Genomic DNA, 21,785 nt, shown 5'->3' on the forward strand with positions numbered 1-21,785 from the left:
GTAATTCATGTTCACACACTTTCCCTCCACCGTCGACTTGTGTCAGATGCCATTGAGGTGCTGGGCAGAGCCTCATGCAGCCCTTCTGTGCATCCTCCGGAGGTAGGGCTTTTGATCAGTCTTTCCAGTAACTGATTCTAAACCTGGGGGATATGTCTTCCTGATGCAATAGCAACAAATACTTATTAAGCACTTAACCATGTACCATGGACTTCTCTGAACACCTTAATCCCCACAACTATCCTATCATGTAGGTAATACTATATCCCCGTTTTACAGATGGGGAAAGCGAGGTCCATTTGCCCAGGTTTACATAACTGGTAAGAAGGAAGAGTCATGGATTTGAACCCAGGTCATCAGGCTCTAGAGCTCATACTCTTCACCCACAACCTTCACGGCTGCTCTGTCCTTCCACACTCCAGGGGACTACATCAGAATCTTTGTGGAGGGAATGGGGTGGGGAGGGAGTTGGAAGGTTGGGAGGGAGAGGCTTGAAAAAAAAATCCAGGGTACCCACTGGTCTCATCAAAGAAATGACAGAAAGTAGTTGGTTGATGAGGACATGCAGAAAATAGAACGAGAAAACAGGGCAGAGGGTGTGAGATCCAAAGCAGTCAACTAGTCCTCACTGAAGCTCTGGATGGAAATCGTATTTCTTCTAGAAGTTTTCACTGTCTTAAACAACTAATTGGTCTCCTGGAGCCCATCCCACTCCCTTAAGTCCAGGGCCGATCTTGCAGTTTCTCCCCAGAAGGCAGCTCGCTCTAGTTTAGCCTTCAACAGAAAGGAAGTGCTCTGTCTGTGGGGCAACTTCTGACTGTTGCATACTGAATGAGGTCCCACATTTAAGCAATTGCCAGAATAATAAAAAGTTGCCTTTGTCTCACTCCCGGAAGATCCCCTGGAGAAGGGAAAGGCTACCCACTCCAGTATTCTGCCCTGGAGAATTCCATCGACTGTATAGTCCATGGAGTTGCAAAGAGTCAGACACGACTGAGCAACTTTCACTCACTCACTCTTACAAATACTCACAAGCAAGGCCCTCTTACCATTTGTTTGCCTTCCTCATTTGACAGAAGGGGAGACTAAGGCATGGGGCTATTAAGTGATTTTCCCAAGATATGCAGATTACAGAGGAGTACTGAGCAACCGAGTGCTGTGAGATACTATATTTATTTTTATAGTTCCAATTTCACAGGAAGCTCTGGATAAGCCTTGAGCCTACCTCCCACTCAAAATATAAGTAAAGTGGAATTGTCACAAACACGTCATCCTTCTTCACCTTCCGGGATCCTCAGAAGGAAGAGGGCCAGGAGCACACACAGCTCGACAGCGACCTCTGCTGGAGCTGAACAACGCTGCCTGCAGGTGTTCCTGGTAGCCCTGGGCATGTGTTCGCCGGCTCTTTTTTTTTGGTTAGCAGCAGGTAATCACTCTCCCTTAGGGTTGGTGAGCCCCTGGCACCCCCTCTGTTGCCAAACACACCTTCAAAAGGGTTGCAGCTCTATCTCTGTGAATTCCCACGAGCCTATCAGGGAAGACCACCTGTAAAATAAATGCCCTGAAATGACAGATGTGGACATTATGCCAAAGCAGCCAGCATCTGCTCAAAGAAGGCGAGAGTCTTGGTGCTGCTTCCCCAGTGTTTTCTCTCCAGAACCCTGTAACTCTGTGGGAGAAAGATGGTGAATTTTCCCAGGGGAGTCTGACCCCGCAGTAGGAACCCTTTGTGGCTAGTCAGAACCCTTTGTGGCTAGTCAGGACATGGCACTCGCTGTGCTTTCAGGAGGGTCTCTTAGGAGCTGTGGGCATTGCGTACTGAAGGCACATATATGCTAATTCAGAGAAGGCGATGGCACCCCACTCCAGTGCTCTTGCCTGGAAAATCCCATGCACGGAGGAGCCTGGTAGGCTGCAGTCCATGGGGTCTCGAAGAGTTGGACATGACTGAGCGACTTCACTTTCATTTTTCACTTTCAAGCATTGGAGAAGGAAATGGCAACCCACTCCAGCGTTCTTGCCTGGAGAATCCCAGGAACGGCAGAACCTGGTGGGCTGCCGTCTATGGGGTCGCACAGAGTTGGACACGACTGAAGCGACTTAGCAGCAGCAGCAGCATGCATGTTATAACCTCAGGAGTCACTTCTCAAACAATTTAGTGCAAATGTTCCCAAAATACACCAAACTACAAAATGATTTTCAAATGTGGTTGTGGGTAGAACTCTGTTTATCCATGAGTGGTTTTAGATTGAAATCTCTCCCAAAAAATCAAGGAAAGAAAAAAAAAAGGCTCATCACGAGCCTTTATGGGTGGCGCCCAAAATTCTGAAGTAGAGAAAGCAGAACTAGGAGAGAAGTTGGATAAGTGTTTGATGTGTCTATTTTATCCCAACAATCCTACTGGGTGGGTGCAATTATGATCCCCATTTCACAGATGAAGAAACTGAGATTACACAAGCTGCTTGAAGTTATACAGCCAGTAAACAGTAGAGCCAGGTCTCAGCCCATTAAAGGGTCATGATTCTCGCAGATTTCTCTGCCGCTGCTGCTAAGTCATGTCAGTCGTGTCCGACTCTGTGCGACCCCATAGACGGCAGCCCACCAGGCTCCCCTGTCCCTGGGATTCTCCAGGCAAGAACACTGGAGTGGGTTGCCATTTCCTTCTCCAATGCTTGAAAGTGAAAAGTTAAAGTGAAGTCGCTCAGTCATGTCCGACTGTTTGCGACCCCATGGACTGCAGCCTACCAGGCTCCTCTGTCCATGGGAGTTTCCAGGCAAGAGTACTGGAGTGGCTCGCCAGTGCCTTCTCCCTAGCCAAGTACATTTTTCCTTATTTGGTCTCTTCTTGGTATTTCCCTGTCTACCTTTGTCCTCAGGAGCTTTCTGTACAGTGGTCCCATCATTATTTCCCTCTTTTTACATGGAAGTCATACCTCTCTGTATAAAAGGTAAATCAGAAACAGTTTTTTTCTGTTAATTTATATTTCTAGTTTTTGTTTTTTTTTAATATGAGTAGTTCTGTAGGTAGTGAGTAGTTCTGAGTAGTTCTAGAAAGAGAACTCTTGCATTAATAAGAGAATCAGGTTGTAAAGAAAGAAAATTCTTTCTGTCCTGTTCTCAGGATTATTCTTCCTTGTGGAAGTTAGTGTTTTTAAAAGGCTTATTTTGAAAGATGTCTACTCTCAGAGCGTTAGAGTGGATGGCTTCTTGAACCTTTCAAGGTAAACCCCAGGTTATTTCATCCTCCTGAGCTTCCTCTCCTCCTGGACCACCCTCTATAAGATACAGCCTCCCTAGGGCTTTTTTGGAACTTGTCATTTATCCATCAGCCTTTAAAAAGCTTCAAATGGAAGGCAGAGTGTTTGCATTAAACATTAACCCAAACATGAAACAGAAAGCTTCGTAAGCCAGATTGTTGGAAGTGGTATTTTTAAAGCCTCGTTGAAAATAACATTCTTGCTTCATGAACTGGTGTTTTCTTTTTATATGCTTCGTGTAGATGAATGGACAGAGGTGGACAGAAAACGAGGTACGCTACCTTGGGGCTGCATGTCTTCAGTCTGCATCCGCAGGGTCACCCAGTCCTTCCTCAGTGGGGCTTAGAGTGGGACCACTCTAGACATTTCCAAGTAAAAGAATAGGCGTGAGTTTCTCTTTAGCTGAGATATTGGTTGTACAGTTGAATCTTTAAATACAGCATGAAAGATGAAAACCAAGCAAATATTAGTCAGAGAACCATATTGCACCCGAGGCATTGTCCCTTTTCACAGTTCCAAGCTTTGCAAGGACACCTGCGACAATAGCTGCATTTCCAGGTGGGCTGTCCTATTTAGTCGTCCTTAAACAATTCTGTGATAGCATCATGTAGCCAAAGAGCTGTTGAGCACACAGAGGTATCTATTGAGCAGCTGAGAAATGTGGAAGCATGTGGCTGCATGGCCGTCAGGCTTGAGCACAGAAGGCATGACACGCGTGCACTGTGGTCTTATCACGCCACATCTTCAGTTTCCCCTTCACCTACAGCCAACAGCACGCCTGAGAAAGCTGTTGAGTCCTCAGAATAAAACCGCCGCCTTTCTCACCTTTAAATGTCATTATCTGACCCTGGGTATAGCCTATGCATGTCATCAGCCATCAGCCTCGATGTTTTAAGTGCTCTCTCCACACTGAGTACGCAGAGGAGATAAAGTGTAGTATTTAAGAGCACAGGCACTAGAATCAAACAGCCCACTCTCTTTTCAGCTCCACCCCCTGCTGTGTGACCTTGGACTTTAACCTCTCGAAAACTCAGTTTTCTCCTTTGATACAGTAAGGTGATACTTCAGCAAATGCTTTGTCCAGCCCACCCCCACTAGCCTTTTGTGCTTGTTTGCTATCATTTCAGTTTCTTAAATTGGTTTATAGTCTGATTAGGTTTGCCTTGGTTTTGAGAAACTTGAGTATTCTTAAATCTCTGTTCTTTTCCTTTTCAAAGCCCTAGCAACTGGGGGTGAGGAGCGGGGTACCCTTCAAAATCATTTGATTATTTATTTATTTAAATAAGATAATGAATGGAAAGTTCTAAGCCCAAGACTTACAACATAATAAGGGTTCAAAACATGGTAACCACCCAGAAATAGTAGCTTCTCTTTTTTACCCTTGGTTTCAAGTTGTGTATTCCCATAAACAATAAAATTTACAGAAGTACTAGTTAAAAACACAGTTGCTTTCATCAAGAGAATTACTTCATCAGGCCAGGCTCGAAGACAACTCCAATCGAAGTGGTTGGTATAGTTTTATAATATTTCACAACCGTCTCTCACCACTTCTCAAGCAATTTTTGGCCCACCTCTTGATGCACTGCAGAATTTCAGGTGAAAAGTATGGATTTTGAAGACTTTTTGTGTAACTGAATCACTGGAATTTATCTTATATATCCAAAAATAATAAGCAGAAACTGACTTCATAATCCAAACCCAGGATTAGAAGCCCAATACGTTAAGAACTCAGTTACTGACCCTTCCAGCGCACCCATGAAAAACCACCCCTCCACACACCTGGCTTTAGTCTCCTGATGAAATCTGGCTTCTAGCACATTCCTGCCGCATGCAATTATGCCGAGCTCATGTGAGTGCCAAAAACGAACACCAAGACTAACTTACAGATCAGGTTAAAACTTCCCAGAGGACTTCGCTGGTGGTCCAGTGGTTAAGAGTCCACCTTGTAATGCAGGGGGTGTGGGTTCCATCCCCAGTCAGGGAACTAAGATCCCACGTGCCGCAGAGCAGCTCAGCCCACACGCCACAGCTACTGCGCCCGCCAAGTGCCACAACCAGGAGTCTGTGCACCACGATGACAGACCCTGCATGCTGCAGCTAAGATGGAGCCAAATAAAATAAATATTATTTTTTTTAAAAAACTGCTGAGGTTTAGCATAAATAAGGTGTGGGCTGCTACTCTTGGGCAAGGATAACATTCGCTTCCTCTCTGCCCACACCACCCCCCCACGTCCGGCAGACAGTAGGCCCACGTCAGCAAGTGCCAGCTGAAGCACACTGTGAGGTGTAAGCATGTTCATTTGTGCCCCCATGCTCCTTCCAAAAAATTAAATCAAGGTGGGTGCCCTGGGTGCCAGGACCCAACTGCAAAACTGCCATCTCCCCTTGGGGGCATTTGTGTTCACTGCTCTGCCCATGGGGACAGAGCCTGCCATACTCTCTTCCCAGCAGGAGAACTTTCTGGAAGTTCTATGCAAGAAGCCACGGTGATACAGAGCTTATTCACTTCCCAAAGAAAAGGCTTCACTTTGCTTTTTACTTTGCCAGAGTGGCTGACAAATTACCTTGGGGCTTTCTTTCTTTTAGAACTGGCTTATTTAGGTCTAAGCTATTTTCCTAGATCTTGCTAAAGGCTCAAAGACCCTAGAGACGCGACTCAGCACCTCAGTGCACGGGAGCTCTTTGTAATCATGAACATAATCAGAGCTGATGTGATTCTTTAATGTGAGTTCTTCCTCTTTGGCACTCCTCCCAGGCCTCCATAAACCTATGGAAAATTCTTCAAATTCCCTCTTTTTTGAGGCCTTATATGTGGCTTTCTGTGTGCAGCTATTTCATGCAACTCTACATTTATATAGGCTGCAGTAAGAAAGATATCAGAAAGTCCAATTTATTGCAGACCCTTGCTTGTTTTGGAGAGGGAAATGGCAACCCACTCCAGTATTCTTGCCCAGAGAATCCCAGGGACAGAGGAGCCTGGTGGGCTGCTGTCCATAGGGTCGCACAGAGTCGGACATGACTGAAGCGACTAAACATGCATGCATGCAGTGGAGAAGGAAATGGCAACCCACTCCAGTACTCTTGCCTGGAGAATCCCAGGGATAGAGGAGCCTGGTGGGCTGCCGTCTATGGGGTTGCACAGAGCTGGACACGACTGAAGTGACTTAGTAGCAGCAACAGCAGCAGCAGCTTGCTTGTTTAGGTCGAAGGCCAAAGGCCATGCTTGAGGCAAACCCAGAAGGGTTCCTGGGTCTCCAGGCTGTGCACAGTAGGGAGAGGTTAGTGCACTTTGAATGCACGCTGGCCTGGACTGAAACTGTCCCATATGAGGGATACCCTGTGTTGGTAATGGATCTGCTTCTTCCTCACTGACGGGATGGGGTCTAGAGTAAAATACAGAGGTCAAGTGTGAGTCCAGTACTTCCGAAAGCAGTCACACTCACTCAGTTTGTTCTTTCATGTCAGGGTGGGAGTGGGGAGAGGGGGTGTTTCCCTCCCCGCCTTGCTCTATAACCCTTCCATTTAAGATTTAAGTACAGCTAGCCCTCAGCTCCCCACTTCTCCCCAAAACTGCTCTTTGAGATGCTTTAAAATGCTGGCCTGAGCCCTCAGGGTACTTCTGTCGGTTACTTACAGGTAGAAAGAGTGTCTGAAATCATGACCTTGCTTCACTGTCTAAGATACAAGGGTGACCGTGGGTCACCTGCTGTGTCCTTTGTGTGGCAAGAGGAGAGATCTGTATCTTTCAGCAATAATCACTCACGTGATTTTGTGTCATTATTTTAAGTACCCAGTTTTCTTTCAGATTTTAATTACTATGAATGTATAGTCTCAGCATCCATATACAGTCACCTTTAGGCAGGAATATATCTGGATTAATTAAGAATAATCTGCATTCAACCATATCTGTTTCTATTTCTTGTACCAAATGGTTTTCCTAGCCCTCAAATGATGTTATTTGAGTACCACAAAATATCTAAATGAATGAGTGAATGAAGACCTAGAATTAGAGATACTTAGCTTCCCTGGTAGCTCAGCTGATAAAGAATCCGCTTGTAATGCAGGAAACCCCAGCTCAATTCCTGGGTCAGGAAGATACCCTGGAGAAGGGATAGGCTACTCACTCCAATATTCTTGCCTGGAGAGAACCCGCATGGACAGAGGAGCCTCGCAGGCTACAGTCCATGGGGTTGCAAAGAGCTGGACACAACTGAAGCAACTAAGCACACTAGGACCTTTTATTCTTGCCACCGGGACATTTTCCATCTGAACAACAGTATGGGACATATCACTACCGTATGATGTCAATATTATAGAGCATATAGAGAAATTAAGACATCCTTAAATGGTGTTATGGAGAAGGAAATGGCAACCCACTCCAGTACTCTTGCTTAGAAAATCCCACGGACAGAGGAGCCTGGTAGGCTGCAGTCCATAGGGTCGCGAAGAGTTGAAGAGTCGGGCATGACTAAGCGACTTCACTTTCACTTTTCACTTTCATGCATTGGAGGAGGAAGTGGCAACCCACTCCAGTGTTCTTGCCTGGAGAATCCCAGGGATGGGGGAGCCTGGTAGGCTGCCGTCTATGGGGTTGCACAGAGTCGGACGCGATTGAAGTGACTTAGCAGCAGCAGCAGCAAATGGTGTTAATCTGAAGTACACATCTTGTAGAAACACTAGAAGGAATTTTAATCTCTAACCAGTGGGTAGGCCCTGTGTCTATTTTTGTAAACTGTTTTGAAGAAGAAAAAAAAAAAAGTCAATTACCATTATAGGTCCCATTTTATAAAATTTAAAGTAAAAATGATATAGACTTGCTAAACAAACAAAAAAGTGATGTTGTTTCTCATTTTGAGGTGGATATCTAATCTGCAATGCTAATAGAAGTCTTTTTTAAAGAAAGAATAAACATGTTCTCTATCATCAAGTGAAACGTTGTGTGTGAAGGTGGTTTGAACCACAGCACACTGCCACGTGTATGTTTGCCTTACGATGGGCTCAGAAGGCACTCTGGACCCTGCTTTCCACTGGGACACACGTGGGGTTTCTCCCCAAGAAGCAGGTCTCCAAGCACGCTGCATCCCCATACCACATAGGCCCTGCCCCTGCACTCCATCTGCACACAGGGAGCATTTCCTGAGGAAAGCTTCCACCAATGCTTTGCTCACCTGCATCCTCTCTTGTCTCGACAGTTATGAATGACATCATTTCAACCATGTTCAATCAAAAGTTCATGGACGAACTGTTCAAACCCCAAGAGCTCTACTCCAAGAAGGCCCTGAGGACCGTCTACGACCGCCTGGCTCACGCCTCGATCATGAGACTGAACCAGGCCAGCATGGATAAGGTAAGCAGCTGCCTCCGTCCCCAGGGCTGCGTTTCTTATGGATTACCACAGACTGGAGTCCCAGGAGATGATGTGCGCAGCGGTGCATGGCCCTGGGCTGCGTTTCTTGTGGATTACCACCGGCTGGAGTCCCAGGAGATGACGTGTGCAGTGGTGCATGGCAAAAGACAGGCACGTGTAACCATGGCTTATTCTTGAGTTTCAAGTTGGGAAGGACCCCAGAAGTCATCCGCACCAACCCCTCTGTTCAGTTCAGTTCAGTCTCTCAGCCATGTTCAACTCTTTGTGACCCCGTGGACTGCAGCACACCAGGCTTCCCTGTCCATCACCAACTCCTGGAGCTTGCTCAAACTCATATCCATCAAGTTGGTGATGCCATCCAGTCATCTCATCCTCTGTCGTCCCCTTCTCCTCCAGCCTTCAACCTTTCCAAGCCTCAGGGTCTTTTCCAGTGAGTCAGTTCTTCGCATCAGGTGGCCAAATACTGGAGCTTCAAAGCCCTCTGTAGTTTATTAAGCCATTATATATATCACCCACCGAGACTGCGGGTCTGCATGTCCACATTTAGATTATGAGGGACAGGGAGGCCTGACATGCTGCAATCCACGGGGTCACAAAGAGCCAGGCTCGACTGCGTAAACAATACCAATCCAATCCAAGCACCCAGCCCTGCTTAATTCTGCTTCCTTCTTAACAGATCTCGGCCCTGCACGCCAGGCATTTTTTAAAGAGCAAATTCAAAACCACTCAGTCTCTACTTCTAATGTAAACATGTCTGTTTCTTTGTAGAACAATTTTTTAGGGTACTGATTTTAAAAGGAATAATTCCAAATAAATAATGTCAGAGAACAGATAGATCTCCTGTTCATCAGAATTCCAGACACTTTATATACATGCCCCGCCCTCAGGGAGAGAGAGCAGAACTCCCCACTCCTTGAATGTGGCTGCGATTGGTGACTTCCTTCCAAGGAAGACAGTATGCAAAGCGGGGGAGGGGGACAACTAACTTCTCAGTGGAGAAACATGGCAAATATTACCTCAACCAGGAGGTAACATCAGCAGTGATAAGCCATGTGGCCGTACCCTGGTATGACAAGATGAGAATAACGCTTTGCCTCTGTGATCTTCCTCCCCAAAACCCACAACCCCAGGCTGATCATGAAGAAAAACAGCAGGCAAATACCATTCGGAGGTCATGTTAAAAAAATACCTGACCTGTCATCGAAATTGTCAAGGCCACCAAAAACAAGGAAAACTAGAGAAACCGTCACAGCCAAGAGGAGCCTAAGGAGCCATGATGACTTAAATAGAATGTGGGAAATGGAACTGAAATAGGACATTAGGAGAAACTAATCTGAATAACAAGGCTTCCCTGATAGCTCAATTGGTAAAGAATCCACCTGCAATGCAGGAGACCCCGCTTCGATTCCTGGGTCAGGGCAATCCCCTGGAAAAGGGATAGGCTACCCACTCCAGTATTCTCGGGCTTCCCTTGTGGCTCAGCTGGTAAAGAATCTTCCTGCAATGCGAAATAATGTTAATAAGAATCCCTTTTCAAGTCCCTTTATTATGTGAATTTCTATAAATCGTGAGGACTGACAGTGGGTGCCAGGTGTGCAAAAAGCAACGCTGTCTCAGTGCTGGCACCTGGGAACCTCAGGGAGACAGACTGCCTTCAACTGTGCCTTCTTCAGTTCAGTTCAGCTCAGTTCAGTCACTCAACCGTGTCCGACTCTTTGCGACCCCATGAATCGCAGCACGCCAGGCCTCCCTGTCCATCACCAACTCCCGGAGTTCACTCAGACTCACGTCCATCGAGTCAGTGATGCCATCCAGCCATCTCATCCTCTGTCGTCCCCTTCTCCTCCTGCCCCCAATCCCTCCCAGCATCAGACACTTTTCCAATGAGTCAACTCTTCGCATGAGGTGGCCAAAGTACTGGAGTTTCAGCTTCAGCATCATTCCCTCCAAAGAAATCCCAGAGCTGATCTCCTTGCTGTCCAAGGGACTTTCAAGAGTCTTCTCCAACGCCACAATTCAAAAGCATCAATTCTTCGGCACTCAGCCTTCTTCACAGTCCAACTCTCACATCCATACATGACCACTGGAAAAACCATAGCCTTGACTAGACGGACCTTTGTTGGCAGAGTAATGTCTCTGCTTTTGAATATGCTATCTAGGTTGGTCATAACTTTTCTTCCAAGGAGTAAGCGTCGCCCTCTTGCCTCCTGCCAATTACCTTTAGAAAGTTACTTTAGCTCCCTGAGCTTCCATCTTCTCATCTATAAAATGGGGATAATAAAAGCTGCTTCATTAGTTAGAGGGAGGATTAAGTGAGAAACATACATAATGACAGAAGAAAGATAAATGTTCAGTATCTTCTCCTCTCTGCTTCTTCATCTCCCTCTGCCTTTAAGAAAGTTTAGGTTTCCATTGAGATATGACACAGGATTTAGAAACAAAAAACCTGGGTTAGAGTCCTAGTTCTACCAATGGCATGCATGCATGCTAAGTCACTTCAGTCGTGTCTGACTCTGTGCGACCCCATGGACAGCAGCCCACCAGGCTCCTCTGTCCATAGGATTCTCCAGGCAAGAGTACTGGAGTGGGTTGCCATTTCCTTCTCCACTACCAATGGCTATGAGACTCAATTCACTGAATAACTCTGAACTTTGATTTCTTCATCTTATACCTGTTTTTATACTTTATTCCTAGCACAGTGTCCTCTACACAACAGGTACTTAATGTTTGATGATGATGGCTGAGAGTCTCAAATCTACGTCTCTAGTATTAGACAAGCCTGCACACGCATGCACACACACACACACACACACACACACACACACACACACACACACACACAGACCAAGACAGCTCCTGCTGTATGTCGCTTTCTCTTTTTTAATGTTATTATTGGATATAATTGCTTTACAGTGTTGCGTTAGTTTCTTCTGTACAACAAAGTGAGGCAGCATATGTTTACGTACATCTCCTCCCTTTTGAGCCTCTCTCCCGCCACCCCACCCCTCTATGTAGGCAGGCACTTTCTAAGTGAAATGTCTAGCTGCATGTTGGAGAAAGGAGATCACGGAGAGGGTTCTAGCAAGTGCTTCAGGATCCGACTGTCTTTAGTTTCAAATCTCACCCTGCTACTTTTTACCAGCTGTGTGAAATTGGGCACGTTTTTTTCATTTTTAAACCTGGTATAATACCTACCTCGGTATTCTTGCCTGGAGAATCCCATGGACAGAGGAGCCTAGCAGGCTATAGGTCTATAGGGTCACAAAGAGTCGGACACGACTGAGCGACTGAACTGAACTGAACACACATGTAGAGTTCTTGTGAAATTAAATGGGATTAGTTGAGGTCATGCACATCCGTGTGCTCCGCAAAGCACTCGGGTGGTTTAACTTTCAGTCCTGCCTCAGACATGTCCGTACCTTCTCTCCCAAACTTGCCTCCAGCAGCAGCGTCACGTAGCATCATGCATCTCGCAGGCACCACGTTGAAAACGCTGTGGTCAATTTGGACAGCCCTCATCTTCGTCCCCCAGATCCAGTCAGGCAGTCAACGTGCACTAACAAACAGCTTTTCTCCTGAGTGTCACAGTCTCTTCTTTCCCCTGCCTCATCCTTCCCCGCCATCTTCCTTCCAGGCCTTCCATCCGGGTTTCTCCAACAAAATTTATTTCTTTCATACGATCATGTTATTGCCACCCTCCTAGGAGCCAGGCACCAGCTGACTGCCCTCACTCCAGCCTCTCCCTTCTCGCACATCTCATCATGGCCAGACTCACTAATCTTGTTTAATTACCACTTTTATCACATCAGCGCAGAAAATTTCAGTAGCCCCCTAATTCCTACCTCATCTAGTCTAAATTATTTTGTGCATCTTTCAAAAACGTTTAATATTCTAACCTTGCCATAATTATCCAACTTTATTTCCCACCACCCCCAACACAAACCATCCCCTCCAGTCAGGCTGTTCTACTCTTTCTCCCAGGAAAACAGCACACCCACGGCTTGCCTCCGGACCCTCAAGCATACTGTTCCCTACCACCCGAATGCCTTTTTCCTCCCTTACCCAGTTGGAACCCTGCCTCAAGTCTGTATGAGGCCCACTTCTCCCACAAAGCCCATCGTGACCACTGTGGTCCTCGCCAGCGTCACCTCTGATCTTCATGAAAGGTCATACCATTCGTGGAGCTTGTTGATGTCCCATTAAGTTCCATTATTCATTTAATACAGTCATAGAACCTCAGTCTTGCCATTTTGACATGTGTTTTCTCATTTACACCTCTCAGCAGTTCTGCAACGTTGAGGAATTAGGGCATACTTTTTACACATGAGAAAACTCAGGCTCAGAGAGGCAAAGAGACTTGGCCAGGGCCATCCAACAAACCTGAGCTTCCCAGGTGGCTCAGTAGGTAAAGAGTCTGCAATGGAGGAGATGCAGGTTCGATCCTTGGGTCAGGACGATCCCCTGGAGTAGGAAAGGGCAACCCACTCCAGTATTCTTGCCTGGAAAATCCCTTGGACCAGGGATCCTGGCGGGCTACAGCCCACACCAGGGGTTGCAGAGAATCAGACACAGCTGAGCGCAGCAGGGCAGCAGCACATCCACATCTGTGGCAAGGAGGGCTCGAACTGGGGCTTTTATTCTCCAAGCCCAGCACCCAGTCCCGGGCCCCACAGCTGCCCGTATTGTTTCATATTCGTTCCATCAGTGACACTCTGGTTTGCCCAGGAACGTCCCGATTCACTGCTGTTGCCCCAGCTTGTGACCGCCACCCCCTTTCGCTCTCATCAGTGTCTTGTTTTGCATGATGTGGTCACTGAGCTGCATGGTAAGCGCTGAATTGTTTCCGGTACTGAATCACTGTTGGAGGTTTGAGGCCTGCCTTTATATAAGGTCCGTTTCTTTTGTTCACGTGTGGGTTGGCAGCTCTATGACCTGATGACGATGGCTTTCAAGTATCAAGTGTTGCTGTGTCCTCGTCCCAAGGATGTGCTGCTGGTCACTTTGAATCACTTAGATGCCATCAAGGGACTCATCCAAGATTCCCCAACCATCCTTCATCAAGTGGACAAGACGTTTCGGCAGCTGACTGACGTAAGCGGGCTGTCGGTGCACCTCCTCTCAGCCCCCAGTACTCATTCCCATTCCCCTGTTAAGGACAGGCAGGTTCTATGACAAAGGAAACAGGACAGGGAATGACCCAGCCGGCCACTGTCCCAGAAAGTTCCACAATCCACAGGAATCCATTTTGGTAACACAAGAGATGTTGTCATCTTATACCCTCTCACTGGGGCCTTCATACCCGGGAAAGCAGAGGCACAGAACATCGCAGTTCTTGCCTAACTTTTCTGAAGGGAGTCGGTAGTAGATATTCTGTGGAATCTTGGGGAACAGGAGAGGCAGAATGTGCCCCGCTCGGTGTGCTGCGGTGGGGTTTGCCCCTTGGGTGGATGGGGGGTTGGGTGGGGTGCGGGTGGTATTCCCCTCCTGCCCCTCCACCCCGCCCAGCAGCTGAGTCTTCTCCTTGCCCTCTGGCTCCATCTCTGGGCACCCACCACCCCCCGCTCCCCCCACCACAGTCTCCCATCTCACTTCTGAAAGCAGAATGCCTGTTTCTGCTTTGCCTGCACAGATATACGGGGGCCTCTCTGCAGGGGAGTTCCAGCTGATCCGACAGACACTCCTCATCTTCTTCCAGGACCTGCACATCCGGGTGAGTGAGTGGGTGACCCGGGCGTGCCCTGCGCTGCCGCCCTCGCGAGACAGGGTGCAAGTCGTCAGGGCAGACCAAGACTGGGATTCCGCCCCATTAGCACATCCTCGGTGTTTGCTTCCGTGATGATCAACTGTCTGATGATAAATCTCAGCGGGTTTTCAAGGGACCGAGCAGGACGGTGATGCCACATCCCCTCCCAGTTACCTTCTGTATGTTTCTTTAAAATATGGCTTCTTCCCTTGCTTCTCCAGGCTCCCAGTCTGATCTCAACTCCAAAACCTTTTCCCGAGCCTTTATTGCCTTGACTTGTCCAGCATCTGAGCTGTCAGGAGGCGGCCCTCTTGCTCCAGGGAACAGTCCCCATCTCGGCCGGCCCTAACCTCTCCCATCTCTCCGTCTTTCAGTCCTTGCTCCCCTCCTTCTGTCTCCAAGCCTTTCCCCTTCTGGCTTTACCCACCCCCTGCTCTTGAATCACTTTCCCCCCCACTTTGGCTGCCAACTAACTCCTCTATCTGTGGTGACTCCTACTTCTAACCTCTGCACCCCCCTTACCCCAGCCCTGCCATCAAGACCCACATCGCCACCTGCTTCTAAAAAGTTCCCCCAGTGCCCACAGCCTCATGTGTGCAGCTAAACGAGTCTCCAGAATTCAAGTCCTGCCTAACTTCCTGGTTTCTTTTGAGAGGACCGCCATCCCCTCACTCATTTGGCTCAGCCCCAGCCCATCACACCTTTGGTTTCCCTTCTCTGATCTTCATCTGATTGTGTCTGCAGCCCATCGAGTCTGCCTCTTCAGTGTCCACGCCCTCCTGTCCACTCCGGTCGCTCAGCTCAGGCCTTCATACTTTTTGTTGGCCCTTGCCTCGCAGTTGACGCGACCACCTCCTCTCACACCTGCTCCAGACAGTTCTACACTCCAAGTTTGAAAACCCACATTCCTGAGCTTCTGACTTTGGGGCCGGTCTCTCTTGGCCAGGACTTTGTTCCTTCCCGTAATTTAGCACACTGATATGGGAAAGACACCCACAGTGAGCCAGGCACTAGAGTCAGGCACTCCCGTTTGAATCCCAGCTCCAGCACAGCTCCGTGACCTTGGGCAAATTACTTCCCTGAGGCTTTAGTTTCACCATCTAAAGTGACAGTGAAAGTGAAGTCGCTCAGTCGTGTCCGACTCTTTGCGACCCCATGGACTGTAGCCTATCAGGCTCCTCTGTCCATGGGATTTTCCAGGCAGTAGTACTGGAGTGGATTGCCATTTCCTTCTCCAGGGGATCTTCCTGACCCAGGGATCGAACCCGGGTCTTCCGCAAAATTGTGGAAATGATAATACCTGATTTAGAGTTTGTCAGGGGGATTAAGTAAGGCATCACATGTAACATATGTATTTGCATATATACATGTTTGAGTGAATTCTGGGAGTTGGTGATAGACAGGAAGGCCTGGCGTGCTGCGATTCATGGGATCGCAAAGAGTTGGACACAACTGAGCGACTGACCTGAACTGATGTGTGTATGTATATATATACACACTACCGAGTGCTTCTGGCAGGAGGGACAGGACCCTGGTCGTGGTGGTTGCCTCCTGGGGGCGGGGAAGTGCGTGGAGGACAGGGATGCAAAAGAGACCTACTTTCCCTTGTATACTCTTGGAACTTTTTTTTTTTTTTTTTGGGCCACATTGTGAAGCTTACAGGATCTTAGTTTCCCCAACCGGGGATCAAACCCGTGCCCCCTGCAGTGGAAGCACAGTGTCCTAACCAGTGGGCCAGCAGGGAAGTCCCGCTCTTTGGACTTTTTGAATTTTGTACATGTTCATGTGTAACATATTCACAAACAGAAATATTTTTTTAAAAAAAGAGAAATAGGGACCACTGCAGAGGGTGCAGGTTCAACTCCAGATCGGGGAACGAAGATCCCCCATGCTGTGCAGTATGGCCAGAAAATAATAATAATATTAAATCCAAAAAAAAAGGAAATAAATAAAATATATTTAGAACCTTGTTATTTCCCTCCTATGAACAGGGAAAGACAAATTGATGACAATGCTGAGGCCAATTTTATTTTTAACCCTCATGAATAATTTCATTTGCTATGGATGGAGCAATAATAACATCAATGTAAATCAAGATCTCTAATAGTCATCAATTGAAATTAAAAATGTGAAAGTACAAATAAGATTAAGTTTTACATTACTTTAAAATATTGAAAACCCTGCTGTCAAGCCTGTGCATATTTGGACAATATTTTATGGATCGTTGTAATATAAGCAGCCATATTGATTTCTCAGTTCTGGCAAGATGAAATTCATTATGATGAGAAGACTCCTAATAATAAGTCTATAACAAAATCATTAAAACATATTAAACCACAAACTACATTAAGCTTTAATTGCTAAATGGGCAGGCAATAAAACATCAGAATGTTCATCAAGAGAAATAGGAATCACATATCCTGACATTACTCAGCCACTGGTCTGTAACATCTGGCTGCTTTTCCAAATCTGGCCTTTAATGGTATTTCTGCTCAGCTGCTCTTTATGATTGCCTATACAGATTTTCTCTGTGTTCGAAACAGTCTTGGTAGTTTTTAGATTGTTTAGCAAAACCAACCAACTAAATCAAGAAAACACAGCTCTGACCTAACATTCCCTTGCTCATTGTTTAACCAAAGCAAATACAAGACTCCACATCCTAACGTCCAGAGCTTTCTGTGATATCACAAAGCAACCTGACTGGGACTGTCCTGGCAGTCCAGTGACCAATACTCTGCACTCCCAATGCAGGGAGCCCAGGTTCCATCCTCAGGGAACTAGATCGTGCACGCCACAGCTGAAGGTCCTATGTGCCACAGCTAAGACCCAGAGCAGCCAAATAAATGATAAGTAAAGATTTAAAAACAAAAGCAGCCTGAAGTGGCCTTAGTATGGTCCAGGCCCTGACCTGTGCCCTGGGCCCAAGAGGCTGCGCAGAGACTGATTCCATATGGAATCAGAGCAGTTATGTGCAGGCATCTCAAGTCCCAACCCCTTCAGCCCTCTGGAGCGCCTTCAGAGTTGCCTCCTACAGGGTAGACCCTCCGGTCACCCACCCTCTCCCGAACGCCCCTCCGCGTGCATGCATCTTCTATCACGGACTTTCCTCCTGTGCTTCCACTGTTCCAGTTGGCAAACATCACTCCATCTTCACCTCTTCACAGCCTGGTCCTCACATCTCCACTCCATTATCCACTCCACTTGGAAACACTGCATCCCTGGAAAACTAGTCTGTCTAACAAATATGTACTGAGTGCCTGCTCCACTCCAGGTCATTTTCAGTCCTGAGATATAGAAGTGAACAAGGCAGAGGCCCTGCCCTGAGAAGGCTCCATGCCAGTAGGAAGAAACCACGAGGACACGTTAAGTTGTGTTCCAGTTCTGATAATTCTCAGGAAGATGGCCTTATAGGAGGGAACTGGGATGGGATGTTGCTTCCGACCAGCTCTGTCCAACAGAGCTTCCTGTCATGATGGAAATGTTCTGTATCCATGCTGTCCACTGAGAGAGCCACTAGCCCCATAGGGCTGTTGGGTACTTGAAACATGGCTCATCAGACAGAGAAACTGAGCTGTTAATTTAATCTAAATTTAAATAGTCACACTTGACTAATAGCTACCTTACTGGACAATATATCCTTAGATGGTAGAGGCAAGGACAGCCTTTCTGAGGACAGACATTTCAGCTGAGAGTATAACTAACAAAGATCTCAGGGAAGAGCTTCTAGCCTGAAGGGACAGCGAGTTCAAAGACCATTAAGTGGGAAAAGCACGAAACGCCCCATGGACAGAGAGAAAGGCTGTGTGAACAGAGCATGTCTAGGCGGGGGCAGTACTCAAATAAAGTTAACCACCTAGGTAGGGTGAGTGCTCGCTGAGCAGGAGATGCCAGTCATGAATAAACTGGTTCTTACCTACCAGGTGACTTAGCTTTAGATTCTAGTAAGGACTTTATCCTAAGAGTAAAGAAAAGATCTGGAGGATTTTAAGATGAACTGATAACATGATCTGACTTGGATCTGGAAAATGAACTAAAAGAGGTAGGCCAGCAGTTACAAAATCTAGGTAAAAAAATGAGATCCAGGTAAAAAAGGAAAGCACTTGGACTAGGTGTTTGCTCTGGAGATCATGAAAAATATTCACATACTCACCTTCAGGGCAGGGTCAATAAGATTTACTCAGAGATTGGATGTGGGGAATGAGGGAAAGAGGAATGAAGAACAGCTCCTAGGTTGCTGGTGCCATTTTCTGAGTTGGGGAAGGACGGAAGGGAAGGATATTTGAGTAGAAAAAATCGTTCTGTTTACGCTCGATTTGCTCTCTGAGTAGCAGAGTCAAGCAGGTAGCTGGATGTCTAAACCTGGAGCTCAGAGGGGAGAGGAAAGCCGGAGGCGTGACGTGGGCATCCTAGCATGCAGCAGAGAGGCTGTATGCAAAGTCTTCTCGCCACCTGAAGGCGGCCGGTCATTTCCTTCATCCACAGGCAGGCTGCAAGAAGCAGGGTCGGCATTCTACCAGCTTCCCCCTCCCTTTCAGATCATTATTTTCCTGCCTACACAAACTTAGCCCTCCTCTTATAAGGCCAGACCAGCAACCATCACACCGTCCAAAGCCCCACAGTCAGCCCTCACTGTTGAAACAAACTGTGAAGTCACTCACCCACATTCCCCAAGCATTTACATCCCTGGCTCACTTCCTCCCGGCCACCTGAATCCCGCCATCATGCTGGGGAGTGTGGGCACTCATGGAGCATTCAGCACGCTAGCCCCGCAGCTCCACAACCTTCATTCCCTCTTTCCATAGGAAACACGTGTCCTGCCCTCAGGACCTCCTCAGAGAAGGGAACGTGCACTAAGTGCCTTATGGATGTTTGATTCTGACCCAGAAAAGAGAGGACACTGTGGGGCATGGCCACCTCTACCTAAGAGCATCAGGGCGTCTGCACAGAGGATCCGAGAGCTTTAAAAGAAAGAGGTTTTCCCCAGGACCATGGGAAAACAAGAGGAGGGGTTAAGAGGACACCACCTTGCAAAGCACCTTCAGGTGACTACCCGGCGTGACGGGCAGTGCAGGGGTCAGAAGGCTGCCTCGGGCTCGAGGAGGAGCACGGCTGCAGAGAGGAGCATGGGCCAGCTGGACATCGTCGGGCAGGCGGCTAAGCCAGTGAACCAGGAGAGGAACACGGTCAGAGAGGAGTTGAGAAGATTCTCTGTAGCAGCAGAGTGGAGGACAGATCCAACACAGATGAGAACAGAGGCAGGGAGGCTCTGCAGTCCCCAGGCTAGAGGTGGTGAAGGTCCGAGCTAGGGAGCAGGGCAGAGAGGAGGGGCCGGACACAGAAATGATCACTGGATGAGCAGGGCCTGGCCACTGAATAGCCATGGGAAGGTGGTGGGCGGGGGACTCAGATTGCTGACGTGGTGACCTGGTGGTGTCATTCAGGGGGATCAGATTAGGGAAGACGGATGGAGCCCTGTTCTGAGCAGGGTGAATTGCAGGTGCTTCCCATGGATCCGTGGACATATTTAATAGGCAGTGGGATTAGACGGGTCAGATGCCCAGGAAAGAAGACTGAGTGGAGGAGGCTCCAGACCTGGGAGCCATCAGCACTGAGGTGAACACCGGTGTATGGGAAGAGAGGAGATTACCTCGGAATAAAAAGGGTGAAGTGAGAGGAACAGGGCACAGGAGAGTCACAGCTAAGCTGAGTGTCAGCAGAGGGGCTGGGCAAGCAGGCAGACCAAACAGTCCCCTCCAGCCAAGGGCAGATCTTCAGGTCAAACCCAGACACACACTTGACTAAATTTGTACATTTCGGGTCTATGACATAGTCACCCCTGTTAGAATTAACTAACCAGAAAGTCCAAAACAGGCATAAAGTCTCACTTCTCTCAGAATTTTCTTTCTCCTTGCTTGTATTCATATCCCGTGGTCACAGAATCTCAAGGTTAAAATGTCCTTAAAGCCAAACCCTCCAACCAAACCAGTGTACACACTTCTCCCAAAACATGCCTTTTTGCCCACCCATTGTGGCTCAGCTGGTAAAGAATCCACCTGCGGTGCGGGAGACCTGGGTTCGATCCCTGGGTTGAGAAGATCCCCCTGGAGAAGGGAAAGGCAACCCCACTCCAGTATTCTGGCCTGGAGAATTCCATGGACTGTAGAGTCCGTGGGGTCGCAAAGAGTCAGACACGACTGAGTGACTTTCACTTTCACTTTCTGTGTTTCTGAAGTGTCTTCACACCCAGCCTCCCCAGGCCCAGCTCCACACCCACAGTGGCCCCTGCCCACCCGCTCTGCCTGTGGTCACTCTCTTTGGTGGGCTCCTTTGCGTGTGCAGCATACTGCTCTTGACAGTGTCATCGTTTCTGCACTCTATGCTGTGTCCTGCGTCCAATCAGACTGTGATACTGAGACTGTTAGCTACCTCTCATTGGGCACTTATGTGTCAGGCTCTGTGGAAAGGACTTGTTGTTCATTACCTGATTTAGTGCTCAACTAACCCATTGAATAGGTTCTGTTACTATCCTCAGACGACCAAAGAGAAAGGTAGCATAACTTACCAAAAAACTCAGAGCCAAGGAGAGGCCCAGCTGAGCTGTGCGCCTGGACAGTGTAACGTCGGCAGGCCACGCTGCCAGCGTACAAATCCTCAGCACTTTGCACTTTCGCTGCCTTGCGTGCAACAGATGCTTATTCTTGGCAATGTTACTGATATAATCTTGTGGAATTTTAGAGTTTGAAGGAACCTTCAAGTTTATCTCACTTTACAGATGAGGAAGAAACTGATTTTTTTTTTTTTTTTTGGCCATGCTGTACAACTTGTGGGATCTCAGTTCCCCAACCAGAGACTGAACCCAGGCCCCCTGCAGTGAAAGCACCCAGTCTTAACCACTGGACTGCCAGGAAACTCCCCAATAAAACTGATGGGATTTAATTCAACCAACACCTCAATACAAGAGTGCATGAAGCAAGGAGGAGAAATAAGCATAGTGTGGGGTTTTGACTCACGTAGTAGACTTTCAGACTCTGTGCCCGCTGGACCCACCCGGCCGGCCCCTCCTCACCAGTCCAGCACGTGGCTGAGAGCTTGCAGTCAGAAACACAAGGGTGTGAATCCTCAGCTCTGCCCCTTATGAGCTGGTAGGCCTGGAGGGAGTGTCTTAACCTCTGAGGAGATAATGAGGGTCTTAACAGCTCCAGCCTCAGAGCTATATAGAGAGTTTATAAGGAACCAAGGAATGGACATAGAATCTGGAGTCATCCTTGATTTTGAATCCTTCTGGGCAAGTCGCTTCACTCTCTGAACCCCAACCTCCTCATCGTGAAGGCAGGGGTCGCGCTATCCATGGGCTTCCCTGGTAGCTCAGCTGGTAAAGAACCTGCCTGCAATGCAGGAGACCCCAGTTCGATCCCTG

The 21,785-nt window shown here is 47.7% G+C and overlaps 1 protein-coding gene across 1 annotated transcript in view; it reads left to right on the forward strand.

Moving 5' to 3' along the window:
* The window catches only part of OSCP1 (organic solute carrier partner 1), a 33,639-nt gene that overhangs the window by 2,179 nt on the left and 9,675 nt on the right, over positions 1–21,785 (forward strand). Inside the window, exons 2-4 of the mRNA XM_019957823.2 lie at positions 8,450–8,604; positions 13,549–13,716; positions 14,255–14,335. Of these exons, the coding sequence (XP_019813382.2) occupies positions 8,450–8,604; positions 13,549–13,716; positions 14,255–14,335 (404 nt within the window). The remainder of the gene's footprint in view (positions 1–8,449; positions 8,605–13,548; positions 13,717–14,254; positions 14,336–21,785) is intronic.

This window comes from Bos indicus, chromosome 3, assembly GCF_029378745.1.
Source record: "Bos indicus isolate NIAB-ARS_2022 breed Sahiwal x Tharparkar chromosome 3, NIAB-ARS_B.indTharparkar_mat_pri_1.0, whole genome shotgun sequence".
Classification (NCBI taxonomy): domain Eukaryota; kingdom Metazoa; phylum Chordata; class Mammalia; order Artiodactyla; family Bovidae; genus Bos; species Bos indicus.